Source organism: Sinocyclocheilus rhinocerous, unplaced genomic scaffold (genome assembly GCF_001515625.1).
Source record: "Sinocyclocheilus rhinocerous isolate Xijiao unplaced genomic scaffold, SAMN03320098_v1.1 scaffold295, whole genome shotgun sequence".
NCBI lineage: Eukaryota > Metazoa > Chordata > Actinopteri > Cypriniformes > Cyprinidae > Sinocyclocheilus > Sinocyclocheilus rhinocerous.
Window position 1 is genome coordinate 2,575,135 of NW_015647035.1, and position 13,845 is coordinate 2,588,979.

Consider the following 13,845-nt stretch of genomic DNA (forward strand, 5'->3'; position numbering starts at 1 on the left):
GGGGGGGGGACAAATCAGGTTTTTAGACCAACCTCTGATATTGTTCCTTCTCTTGCAGCATCTGCTCCAGTGTATTTCTATAACTAACGGCTTTGGTTTTCACTGCCTCGGGCTAATACAGATGAACAACAAGAAAGAAAAGAAACATAGGAGTTTGTGAAAATCAGGCATGCCAAAGAGTGATTAATGACACATGAGGTCATGACATGTTTTCTGAACATCCTTAAACTTACTGCTGCTTTTGAGATGGGTGTGTTGGGTTCTGAGAAAGCATCTTTTTCGGGAGTAACCGGCACATGGTCTCTCCGACTCATCAGCTTCTCCAGAGATGGCAGTGGATCATCTTCATGACCACTGCTGCTGCTGCTGAGGCTGATATTGCAGTGTTCTCTCAGCTCATCGCCAGAGTCGTCTCCCAACTCAATATCTAAGGGATCTTTCCACTGGGGGCAGCACTTCTGTTCTCTTGATTCTTCTTTCACCGAAACAGCTGGGGCATGCATGATAGCCTTGGGGCTGCGTGACTGCTCCACTTTCAACTGTGTTCTTTCATCCGTTTCCATCTTACATGAACTGGCTTGTTCTGCAAAGCTGGGTGATCTTAGATCAGGATGATGAGGGGACAAGTGAATTTTAACACTCTCCTTATGGTCAGAAGTGGGGCTTGTGTGTGTGGAGACTGTACAAGCTTCTCTCTCAGCGTTTGTTTTTTTGTTATGAGTTTTTGGCGATGGTAAGCAGCAGTCTGGAGTAAAGAGGGTCTCGATACTGTCGAACGTTGTGCTCGACTTCGGAGAGACTTTGCGCAAATGCGGTTGGCTGGGTGGAGCTTTGGGATTTTTGTTGGCTCGTGCCACCATAGCGTCTTTAGGCTCTGCAGTCGTGGGTGATTTACCGAGTTGAAATGAATGAGGTTTGTCGCTCCCTGTATTTGAGTCCTTACATGGTTCAAAGAGCTGCCTGGTGATGGAAGGCGGAGGTCTCGGTTTGTTGTTGCTGTTTGGTGCGGCAGGAAGCGGTTTAGGGGACTCTTTCTCCTTTATAGTTATCACAAACTCATTGCTGGACTTCACAAAAGCACGCTTGACGAACTTTAAAGGCGAGTTTATAATGGAAGAGCTCGAGGTGGGTTGGAAATCAACACACGGCCGTTTAATTTCCTTCTCACTGTCTGTACTACCCTCCCTTTTTCTCTTTGCAGATAGGGACATCCTGCCCTCTGTTGGCAAAAAGTAGTATTTGATATAGAAAGAGAAACAGTTTAGTTTCAAAAGTTATAAAATAAAAAAAACTGGGCGAGATCAGTAATAAAACAAAGGGTAATAACTCCATACCTGGACTAGTCTTGTGGTGAGGGGTGCTTAATTCCTGTAACACAATCAATGAAAATAGATGAAAACCTGTTTAACATGCAGTCACTTGAAAAAAGGTGGCACATCATAAAATTATTGAACAAAAATGTAGAGCTTGAACTGTACCTTCTGTAAGGACATGTTGCTACAATGAGAGGTTTTGTGGTCTCTATTCTCCAGTCTATCTTTTTTCTGATCAGGATGGTGGATGAATCGCTCCCCTGTGTTAACTGACGCTTCGGGTTTCTGCTGGAGTAAGCAGGAACTACTGCTCTCAGGGTTACGCCTGGAGTGGGATGTATGAGGAAGAGAATGTCTCTGGCCTTTCACAGCATCTGACTGAAACAAACCTCCTCCAACCTGAACAGAGAACATCAGTGGATTAATGGTCATGAAGTTAGTATCAAATAAGCAGACACCAACCGCAAGCTATAACAATCATGACTGTAGTAACTAAATCTAATTGACAGGGTTCCCACTTTTTTTTAGAGAAATTAATTTCCAGTACTTTGGCCTTTCCAGTCATTAAAAAAAAAAATCATCTTTGATTATGGCAGATGCATTAATGAGTCATTCAGATTGATCTGAGAACCCGTTTGATCGATTCACAGAAAAGAACAATCTTAATTATTAATATATATTAATAAGAAATATTTTGTTTGTTTACCTGCATGTCATGTGACCATTAACCGACATCAGAGAATTGTGGACATGCAAATGTGTTGTTAAATTCTTGAAATATTAACTTAAAATCTCAGGAGGTGCAGCAATTTATTCACTTTAAAGTTTAAGTTTATGATTTAATTAATTATTGGGTTCTTCAGGATGTAAAGTCGTGGAAATTAATTAAATATTAAAAGTTATGGCAATTTTTGCATTTAATTGTTTTCTATTTATGCTCAGCTCTAAAGTATTTCAACAGTTATATCTTGCTATTGCATAGAATAAAACTTATCCAATTTGTCAAAGGACCTAATTCAATTTGGCTGACAAAAAAGTTTGGGAATCCCTGCATTAGAATACTGATAGAAATGCATTAAGAAAAAAATAATAGTTGCATTTACCCTCAAGTTTTCATTCAGCTCCTTACTGAGAGCAAAAGAAATTTCTCTGTCTCTGTTGTAAGAACTGGTCCTCTGCAGGATGTCCTTTTTAACCGTGGGATTGAGAGAGCCATCCTTCCTGGAGTTAATGTTGCCATTATTTGGTTGTAGTTTTCTCATAACAACTTTGCAATCCAGAATACTATCCTGATGTGGTCTTTTATTGGAGGCTTTGAGTGCAGCTGAAGTGGACTTGTCCCTCTGTTCCAGCTCAGGGTTTTTAGTGGGCGGGATACATTTAGGCAGTGAGCTCAAGAGTTTTGGAGTCTTCTCAGAAGGTTCAAGACGTAGACTACCTGACACAGGATGTGGCGTGGCATCTACACTGTCACGTCGTGGAGCGCCAAGTGGAATTAATTCTTTCACTAAAAGTAAAGAAAACACACTGTCAGGCATTCAGACAAGAAGTGCAAAAGAAGCCTCTTCATATAATCATAGCAGCTGAATCACCTCCCAAACCTGTTTTATATGTTAGTGCATGTTCATTAAGATTGTTAGCGGGCACAAATCAGACTGACATGCAAAGAGCACTGACATTAGTTGACTGGAATATACTAGACGACTTATGTACAGATTTTTGTCCCGATTTGCAGTCTGGTGGAGTCGTAGACAGTTGCCGAAAGTCAGAGCCAGCCTGCAGATTTTGGGCAGTCGGAGAAAATCACAGTGTATGATGGGCGCAGAGTCCGATTTGTAGCTTCAGACTATTATTCCATCCAATCTGAGGATCAAGCATGTTTGTTATTTTGGTCTGATTTTAGAACACATTGTTTTAATTTGTCAGTCGTTTAGTGTTTGATGGCTAAGCTGTTGCAATTTTCAAGAGTCGTGCAATGCATTCCAGCCTAGACAATAAGGGCAGAAAATCTGCAAGCCAATGTATCTAATATTGCCATTGTGCCATACCACAGTAAGCCTACAAGCAGATCAACAGCAGCCCAACACACCAAGCATCCCTGTACAGTATATCCCACATATCTCACCCATAGAGGTGATGTGCTGCTTGAGGAAACTTGACATTTTATACTGATGAAACACAGATAGGTGTCTTTAAAAGTCTTCTGAGTGATCTGTACAAAGTGAGACGCATGTATCAAGTGTTAAAACAAGTGAACTTACATGTGTGCATGCAAAACTAGCATTTGTTTACATAACCAAATCCTGTATTGTGAAGTCTCTGCCATTACAATACACACCACATATTACAGTACTTCTGTAGAAATAGATGACATAGATGACATTCAACAGACCTGTGCTACATGCTTCCAGTTTTTCCATCAGGTGGGCGTGTGTCTGTAAAAAAGAAAAACAATGCAGAAAACTTTAGCCGTTGGTCTTGGAAAAGGAAATGGGGGGGAAAAGGAAATACCTACTTCCAGCGCACTCCTCCCATTTGTGCTGACTTTCACTATTTGTACTTTGTTACTGAAATGTGTATGGGCGGGAACAGAACAGCTAGTATGCTAACGTTAGTCTTGAGAAACGAAACTACTGGCAACAGTTCAAGTCATCGAACTAGGTAGTTTTAGCCGAAGTGCTTTATGTTTTATGACAAATCCTTAAACAATCCGTTAACGTTACACAGAAAGGCGACCGTCAATCGTAAGACGCTGCCTACCATAATGCTCTTAATGCACGAGGCTTGACCGACTGCACAGGCAAACGAAAACAAGTTCTCAAATCAAAACATTTACTTTACAAAAGAGCGTTTACTTGATCATTTCTGACTAAATGTTATATATACATAGTCAATTTTGCAAGTACACAAGTAAACCACAATTTACTAACGTTAGCTGTCAAACCGCGTGAATGGCGGAGACGTTACCATATACGCGTCCGTTTAGTTCTGAAAAAGAGTAAAATGTAATATAAGCCTTACAACAAAATGATATGCAATGCGTACCAGCCATTGTAGAAATTTATTCGATACACTCCATGATAAAAGTGCTGTTGTGTTTGTGGGGAGCCGCCATCTGTAGGTGGGAGGAGCGAGTGATGTAGTTCCCGGAAAAGGCCACTAGAGGCGTTTAGTTTGAACAGAGTGGAGACAGCAGAACAAAACAAAACAAAAAACATACGAGTAAATGAGACTGATTTAAATTCTTACAATGTCCCAAAAATACCACTAGAAACTTTTTAATGGCCTTTGGGTTATTTATTTATTCATGTATTTATTTATGTTCTGGATATTTGACCACATCTTTGATGCTTTATTTTAATTTAAAGTCATTTATTTGTTTACCTTACATGTGGATAAAACACTAAGTCCAATAATTCATTCAAATTAATGTTTACAGGGCTATAGTGAATGCCTAGTGGGCAAACTGACTGAATATATTTTGCCAATATCTCGCCTTAGACAATACTTACCATAAGTAGGCTATGTAGCATACAGTACACAAATATTTTTAGAAAACAATTACAATAATTTACCAAAATACGTTTTTTCATGTTCCAAAGGTTGTAGTACGTTCCTACTGAACGGAATATCGTACTGCAGGTGAAATTTCAATACCTCCTTTACTGTATGTACAGTGCACAAATATGTTCAGAAAAATTACAGTAATTCACCAAAAGTGTTTTTTCATGTTGTAAATGTTGTAGTATGTTCCTCCAGACTGACTTAGGCTACTACAGGTGAGAGTTTTCCAATAGCCTACCTCCCTTACTGTACATACAGTAGCCTACACAAATATCCTTAGAAAAAAGTATTGTAAGTCCCCAAAAGTGTTTGTTCATGTTCCAAATGTTGTAGTACACTCCTAGTTACAAGACTGACTTACTACAGGTGAAATTTTGCCAATACCTCCTTTATTGTGTGTACAGTAGGCTACACAAGCATTTTATACTACAACATTTGGAACATGAAAAATCCCTTTTGGGGACTTACAGTATTTTTTTTTTTAATAATTGTATACTGTACATATATGAAGGGAGGTATTGGCAAAATCTTTTGATTAAAAAAATATTTTGGTGAATTACTGTAGTTATTTTATTTCTAAAAAATATTTGTGTATTGTACATAAGTGAGATATTGGCAAAATCTCACCTAAGTAAGCCTTGTGTCTTGGAAAGTAGGCTACTACAACCTTCGGAAAAATGAAAAAACACTTTTAGTAAATTACAGTAAGTTTTTTTCTAAGAATATTTATGTGCTGTATGTAGGCTACAGTAAGGGGGATATTGGCAAAATTTTACCTGTAGGCCTAGTAAGTCAGTCTGGCCACTAGGTAGGCTATACTACAAACTTTGGAATATGAAAAAACCTTAATTGGTGAATTACAGAATTTTTTTTTCTGTTTTGAATTATTATTATTATTATTTTTTTTTTATGTCGATATAAGTGGTTGCATATCGTTAAAACTAATCGTGGTAGTGATCTCTTTGTAGGACTGTCGACTCTGTAGAACAGTGGCAAGGGAAAGCGAATGTCCTGTGAATATCGAACCTCTAACTTTACCGCGCTCCCCTCGCGATGCCACTGACTGGATTCAGTGTTGCCAACTAATTTTCAGGGGAAGTTGCTAAAGGAAGGTCGATTTGTTGCTAAAAGTTGCTAAATGACGTTGTGATGTCATTGCGTGATGACGTCATTACGTAATCACGACGCAAAATTGTCACTACATTAAAAAAAAAATTTTTTAATGTTAATTTAGATTTGTTCGTAAAATAATATAAATGCATAATATAATGTTAAAATATAAATAACCATTTTTATACACAACATTGAATTATTGAACACTTATTGAACATTTTTTAACGATTACAAGTTTTTTTATTAGCTAGTAAACTAGTGAAGAAAAAGCTGCTAGGGTAGTCTGAAAAGTTGCTAAATTTAGCAACGAAATTGCCAAATTGTCAACACTGACTGGATTACGAGCTCCGAGAAAGTGTTCAGCATGCCTACACACGTGATGTGAATATGGCAGTAGCCTAGTCATGTGACACACCCAGTGGTGGACGAAGTACACAAATCGAGTACTTGAGTAAAAGTACAGATACGTATAATAAAATATTACTCCAGTAAAAGTAAAAGTACTCCTTTTTCAATTTTACTCGAGTGAAAGTACAAAAGTACTAGATTTTTTATGTACTTAAGTAAAAAAGTACTGATAGATTTATTTTGCAATTTTATATAGGCTACTTAATTTAATTTTATATTAGCACATATTTTTTATAATCCTACTGCTCAAAATACCTGGGATTTTCCCAAAATAACCACTATATGGAGTCAAGATATATTTTTGTTGTTGATATGGACTACATTGACGAGAGTGATGTAGTAATGTTCACTATGAAGCTTACACTGCGATGTACCTGAGAGAAAACAGATTTGACCATCTGATTTTCACCAGTAAGAAAAAAGTGTTTTAAAGCTTGTTGTTTTGCAGAACATCACAGTTATATATGACATGACAATAAGGCCTGAAGTTAGGAAGAACATTAAGGAAAATATAATTATATTTTCATAATGATTTTTTTCTTCTCAAACCTTGTCTGTGGTGTAAAAACACCCCTGGCCAAATGCCCCCAGAGGACATCACTTCCCACTTTGATAATTACTGGCGTGCGCTCACAAGATCTCCCGGTTCTTACTTGTGAATTCAGTTCACTGGAGACTCGCACTAAACGGTTCATTTGAATCAGTGAGTTGTCGACTCGAGAACAGCTGCAATCGGTTAATTCTAATTCGTGAATGAATCGTTTGGTGCGATTTGCGAACCGATTTAAAAGGTTCATTGAAAAGAATCAGTTCATTCTTGAATCAGACACATTTTAGAGCACGTGATATATTATAAGAAGTAACGATATGTTTTATGAAATGTAGTGAAGTAAAAAGTACGATCTTATGCTTTGGAATGTAGTGAAGTAAAAGTAAAAGTTACTCAAAATAAAACGACTCCAGTAAAGTACAGATACTTGAAAAATGTACTTAAGTACAGTAACGAAGTAAAGCTACTCCGTTACTGTCCACCACTGGACACACCTGTGACCACACTAGCAGTATAAACATGAAAACATAAACGACTCCGAGTCTTCTGTGTTAACCCTGTAAAGCCTGACATATGAAAACAGTTTTTTTTTTTTCACGGAAGCTCAGGAGATGGAATAACAAATCCGTTTTATTTAGAGGTTCAAAATGCAAAAATATGCAATTTAGTGCAGATGCTGTTACTTATCCTATATGACCAATTATTAAGACAAATTTCTGATATTGACACTTTTATAACAGTATCAGACTTATGCAGTTGTTCTGAATGTCCCAAAAATCATAATATAATATGATAATATTTAAATGCTTAGTTTTCTAATCAAAGCACTTTAGTTTTAATTGTGTGGGTCAAAATATATAATGCGATGCAATTTGATGACTGAGATTATATTTGAGTTGGCCCTATTATATTTGACATGGGCTAAATCGTAACGTGATTTTTCTAAATAAATATGCCTAAACATAAACAAGTAAATAAATAGCATAACATAACAGAAAAGTTATTATTTTTCTTTACTTACCAAAAAAGTATGAAGTTTTGATCATGTTGATAATTTAGAGGCCTTAGAAATAATGTGTCAAATGGTCAAATATGATACAGCAGACTTTATAGGGTTAATGCTTGTGTTGACACGGCGTCTATTCTACAATATACGGTAGTGGCGGCGGTCTGGTGTTATGTTACGGGGCGTTCTTCCAATATCTGACTTTTAAATTCTGCTTGGAGTCTTGGACACGAATATAGGTTATTAGAGAAGGAAAATGCTTATGCAAAGAGTACACGTTTGTGCTGCAATAATACTTTGCATTGCACATGCCTGTCTTTCATTTGAAAACCAGACAGTCAATAATAATGTTACCAAATCTGAATCTAATGATTTAAAGTTAATGTTAAATCTGGTTGGGAATGTTACTGAAAGTTTGGACACAGCAAAACCCGATGAAAACCACACTCAGGCGCAGAGGAATGCCAGTGAAGATGGAGAACAGATGAACAAAGAGACCCATGGAGCAAAACCAGGCGAGTTCATGATCAGTCAAGGGTTGAGGGAAGTAGATTCAGAACAATTTTCTTTAAATGTCCTTTATGGCACGCAGTTATAACATGCCTTAAAAATAACTGTGATCTATTATAAGTGATAGTTCAGTTAAATGTATTTCTGTGGAACATAAAAGAAGATATTTTGAGAAATGTCTCAGGTTTTTATTAATTATTATTTTTATTATTATTATTGTACAATGGAAGTTGGTAGTCATCAAAACAGTTTGGTTACCAGCATTCTTCAAAACATCTTCTTTTGTGTTCCACAGAAGAAAGAAAGCCACTCAGAAAGTCACCCATTTTGGGTAAACTGAAGTTAAGTTGTCTAATATTTGACTAGTGTCTATTCATACTCATATTTATTCCAATAGTCAATAGTGTCTATTCAGTATATGTTAGTATTAGAATTTATTCAGCACACACTTTTTCACTTAATGCTAGTTATTATGTACAATGCATAACTTTTTACTTTTTGTGTTGCAAAAAAAAAAAAAATTTCCTGATCACATTTGTTTAATATATACTATATACTTTAGGGGAAATTAGGTCAAGAATTTGTGGGAATATATGAATGCTTAAGCAACAAATGCTTATTCTGGTGATGCTGATTCACCAGCCTTTGTTTTAAGCAATAACGGTGAATCAATGGGACATTTGTTGGCTCAGCATTCCTGCATTCCCACAAGAAGAAGAGGTTTACTTCTTGAAGTAATTTCAAAAGAGCACTACATGAAACCCTTTGGAGAGAGAGAAAAATAGTTCCCAACACTTTTAAAAATAAAGATTATTTTTAGGCATCAATAGATATATGAAGAGCCTTTAACATCCATGGAAACTTTCAAATGCACAAAAGGTTCTTTATATTGGAAAAAGTTTCTTTAGATTATTAAAATGTTCTTTACATTAAAAAAAAAAAAGGTTCTTTTAAGTAATGTTCATGGAAAGGTTCTTTGTGGAATCTGCTGTGAAAACCGTCTAGAACCTTTATTTTTAAGAGTGAACTGCCATGTGATTCATAGAGTCAATGTTATCCTCCTTCTACACATTCTCAGGCTTCTCTCTGGCTTAATAATAAGTAACTGTTCATCAGTCTTAAATTTGTTTGTCTCAATCTCAATCTATCAGATTGTCCACCACTGGGTTTGGAGTCTCTGAAAGTCTCTGATGATCAGTTGGAGTCTTCATCGTATTTGAGCGTTGGGCTTGGTCCTCACAGAGGACGCCTTAACATACAGGTCAGCCCACTGTGTGTTTGTTTAAGAAGATTTTGAAGGTAGATTTGATGTAGCATGTTGTGAATTTGCATACGTGTGTTGTTTGTAGTCTGGTCTGGAGGATGACGATGAGTATGACGGAGCGTGGTGTGCTGGGGTGGAGGATCAGGAACAGTGGTTGCAGCTGAACGCTTTCAGACCAACACTCTTTACTGGCGTCATCCTTCAGGGCAGAAACTCTATCTGGAGGTCAGTGTGTGCCTTTGAGCTTCATCATCATCGTCACTGTCATTATTCGCACACACATTTTTATTAGAATTCTTGCAAGGCAGTGGTACTCTACTGAAGGTGCTCTAATTATTCTTTTTCTGCACCTAATCAGCTCCAACCATTTAACACAGACTCGCTTCATTCAAACTTTTGTAGATCATTTTATCTGTCGGTGTGCTAACCATCATGATGTCATTATAATGTTTGCATACTGAACTGCAGTTGATATTTCCTTTCTTACACATATTAACCATCACATTTGCCACATTTACACTATAAACATCACGTATTAATTTGTAACTTTTTTTTACAATAGCTTTGTAACTTTTACAGTTAGAGTTTGGTGTTAGCATCCTATCGTGAAAAACAATTGTGCACTTAATTGTATTGATTGTACACTTCTAGTGTACTTAAAAATGTAAAAGTATATTTAAAAAAAACTGTACTTGCAGATAATATGATATTAATGAAGTAAAGGCCACTTAAATGTACTTAAAGAGACAACATTTTTTATGACTATGTTTCTTAACACACTTAAGTACCCTTTTAAATCGTGCACTTTGTAATAATGATGAGTTAAATGTTTTACTTCAAAGTATGTTTTAAATAATTATGTCTTAATAATTTTTTACCGTGTTTTAAAGATGTACACATAGTAAAGCACATGTAAAGTACTTGATTATCATTTTAATTATAGTGTGATATATTTGATATTACATTTAAAGTTAATATATTTTAAATGTACTAAATTGCAACTTCATATAAATGCGTAATTACAATTCAGCTAATTTCATTTAATAAGAATGTAAGTAAGCTATGATATGTTTTCATTTAATTGTAAATAGCATGCAGTTAAGTGTCCGAAAAAACATTACATTCAGTTTGCACTTAAGCATATTCTTTTAACGTATATTATTTCTGTAATAAGTACTCTACTAATAAGTACTTCTGTACAAAGTATGCTAAAGTGTACTTTTTTTATTTTCACAAGGGTCAGCTTTTACAGGAGGATATATGCATTTTCATTATATTCGTCTTGCCAAAAGTGTGTTTGTCTTTATTTGTGTGTGTAGCTTGAACTGGGTCCGCACATATAAGGTGCAGTTCAGTAATGACTCATCGGTCTGGCAGCCCTGCATGAATGGATCTGAGGAGGCCGTAAGTTTATGTTTTATAAGTAACGGTAACCTACTTTTGTCAGCTCTGCACCATGGAGCTTCCCTGAGGATAAAACATGACTTAGGAGTTTATAAACGTAGAGAAGCATATCAATCTTTAAAGCCTATAATTTGTAAAGTAAAGTTTATGTGTCTTACAATTTTTCTGTTCTATTTGTCTACTATATTGTCTCTCCTAATTTGAGAATCTCTATGCAGGTGTTTGTCGGGAATGAAGATTTGGAGACGCCGGTTCTGGCTCTGTTTCCTGAGCCCTCAGTGGCGCAATACATTCGCATTAATCCACAGACCTGGTTTAGCAATGGCACCATTTGCCTCCGCGCTGAAGTGCTGGGCTGCCCAGTGCCAGGTTCAACATGTCACTACTGTACTTTGAAATATTTGGGTCAAGACCATGGCATTTGGAGACTTTTTTTTTTTTGCCATTTTTTTATTTGAAACAGCATTTTGAATATGAATGCATTAGGCTATTTTCATGCATACACTACTAGGTCAATAAGATTTTTTTTTGTTTTTGAAAGAAATCTCTTATGCTCACCATAATTTAAGGCTGTATTTATGGGATTAAAAAAGTTATATTGTGAAACATTTTTACAATTTAAATTAACAGTTTTATATTTTGATGTATTTTAAAATGTAATTTATTTCTGTGATGCAAAGCTGAATTGTCAGCATCATTACTCCAGTCTTCAGTGTCACATGAAATCATTCTAATATGCTGATTTGCTGTTCAAGACTATTTTTTTATTTTTTGTTAATTATTATTAACAATGTTGAAAACATTTATTTGAAATATAAATCTTTTGTGACATTATAAATGTCTTTACTGTCACTTTTAATCAATTTAATGCATCCTTGCTGAATAAATGTATTCATTTCTTTCCAAAAACAATCTTATTGACTGTAAACTTTAACGGTAGTGTATTTTTTTCACTTTTTTTATTTACAAGACCTTAGAATTATCTAATTATCTACAAGTCAGCCAAAAACCTCAACAAGTCAGTCAACCTCCACTGTAGATTTTAAAACATAGAGACTGTTATATTGTCAATTTTCATGTTTTAAGTTATTGAATAGTCAATCTGTTAAAAAGTGCAGTTTGACCAAACTTGTCTATATGTTTAGATCCTGACAGCCCACATTTTTCTGAGACTGAGAGCGGATCCTCAGATGATCTCGACTTCAGACACCATAATTACAATGAGATGAGGAAGGTTGGAGTGATTTTAGACCTTCGTATTCATCCTGTTTATTAATGTAAGTGAACTGACACACGTCACTCTCCCTCTAGTTAATGAAGTCTGTGAATGACGAGTGTCCAAATATCACACGGATCTACACGATTGGGAGGAGCTACACTGGACTGAAGCTTTATGTTATGGAAATATCCGATAACCCCGGAAAACATGAGCTTGGTAAGTTTTCTTGGAGTTTAGCAGTTATTCAGGTCCCTTAATCTAATAGATCACACACATAATCTGATGTTCCAATGATGTTTTTTCCAGAGAATTCATTTTTCATGTCTTATTTTCCCTTTAACACAGATAGTAGAAGATGTTTTCTTTGTTTTTAGGCTCATTTTTGCACATTCATCATATCTTTATGTAACTTCTTGTTGTCACACATCTGTTTTTCATCACTGATTTAGCCAGAATAAACATTCCACCATTGATCAGAGTCTGTTGGGGACTCACCAAAAGCATAATGTAGCAGTTTGACTGCTCTAATCTCTCTGTGAGGGTAGAAAATGTTCCAATCAAATTTTTTCATGATACTATCGATAAACATTCTAGTCCAACCTGATTTTTTTCTGACTGCTGTTTAACTCAGAAATACATCTCACACTCAAATAGATTTTTAGCTCTAAATTTAAGTTTTATGTATTTAAATTATATATAAAATTTCCATAAATTTGGATTACAGTTTTAACATACACAAACTAATAAAACTATAATGTGATGCATATTTGTTGGTTATACATAAATGAAACAGGTCAAATTGCTGCCCTCAAAAAATCATAGCATACTTTATTATATTAACTATTTACATCTTTTTAATTTTATTTTTTTTTAAATCATATTTTCATAATGCATTTATTCAAATTGCTTAGAAACAGCATAAGTCTGGTCATTGTGAAAACAATGTCCAGATTGTTTAGTCAGTTAAGTATGAACATGGTTAAAATATGGATAGATGTGGAACAAGCAATATGTAAATAGTTAAAATGTATGAGATTGAAACAAATTGGATTTATTGTTGAAAAATATATAATTATTATTGTGTATTAAAAACACATTCAGTTAATTAGTACTATTACATAAATCTTACCCGTTTCATTCATGTATGACTGATAGGCCTAAAAATGTATTTGAGTGCATAATGAAAATAAAATTGTCGTGAATGCATGATTTTAAAGGGGTCATATGATGCTGCTAAAAAGAACATTATTTGGTGTATTTGGTGTAATGAAATGTGTTTATGCGGTTTAAAGTTAAAAAAACACATTATTTTCCACATACTGTACATTATTGTTTCTCCTCTATGCCCCGCCTTTTTGAAACGCCTCGATTTTTACAAAGCTTATCGGTCTGAAAAAGCGAGGTGTGCTGTGACTGGCCAGCTATCCAGTGCGTTGTGATTAGCCGAATACCTCAAGCGTGAGACGGAAATCTTACGCCCCTCACCATACTGTG

The 13,845-nt window shown here is 35.6% G+C and overlaps 2 protein-coding genes across 2 annotated transcripts in view; one reads left to right on the forward strand and one right to left on the reverse strand.

The window, feature by feature from the left end:
• Positions 1 to 4,439, reverse strand: part of LOC107708466 (SMC5-SMC6 complex localization factor protein 2-like) — a 23,348-nt gene extending 18,909 nt beyond the window's left edge. Inside the window, 8 exon segments of the mRNA XM_016512712.1 lie at positions 33 to 112; positions 234 to 1,219; positions 1,335 to 1,368; positions 1,479 to 1,712; positions 2,417 to 2,820; positions 3,706 to 3,730; positions 3,732 to 3,748; positions 4,335 to 4,439. Of these exon segments, the coding sequence (XP_016368198.1) occupies positions 33 to 112; positions 234 to 1,219; positions 1,335 to 1,368; positions 1,479 to 1,712; positions 2,417 to 2,820; positions 3,706 to 3,730; positions 3,732 to 3,748; positions 4,335 to 4,365 (1,811 nt within the window). The 5' untranslated portion in view covers positions 4,366 to 4,439.
• Positions 4,440 to 8,159: 3,720 nt separating this feature from the next.
• The window catches only part of cpxm1a (carboxypeptidase X (M14 family), member 1a), a 14,402-nt gene continuing 8,716 nt past the window's right edge, over positions 8,160 to 13,845 (forward strand). Inside the window, exons 1-7 of the mRNA XM_016512714.1 lie at positions 8,160 to 8,469; positions 9,616 to 9,725; positions 9,814 to 9,953; positions 11,048 to 11,132; positions 11,351 to 11,501; positions 12,278 to 12,366; positions 12,444 to 12,567. Of these exons, the coding sequence (XP_016368200.1) occupies positions 8,211 to 8,469; positions 9,616 to 9,725; positions 9,814 to 9,953; positions 11,048 to 11,132; positions 11,351 to 11,501; positions 12,278 to 12,366; positions 12,444 to 12,567 (958 nt within the window). The 5' untranslated portion in view covers positions 8,160 to 8,210. The remainder of the gene's footprint in view (positions 8,470 to 9,615; positions 9,726 to 9,813; positions 9,954 to 11,047; positions 11,133 to 11,350; positions 11,502 to 12,277; positions 12,367 to 12,443; positions 12,568 to 13,845) is intronic.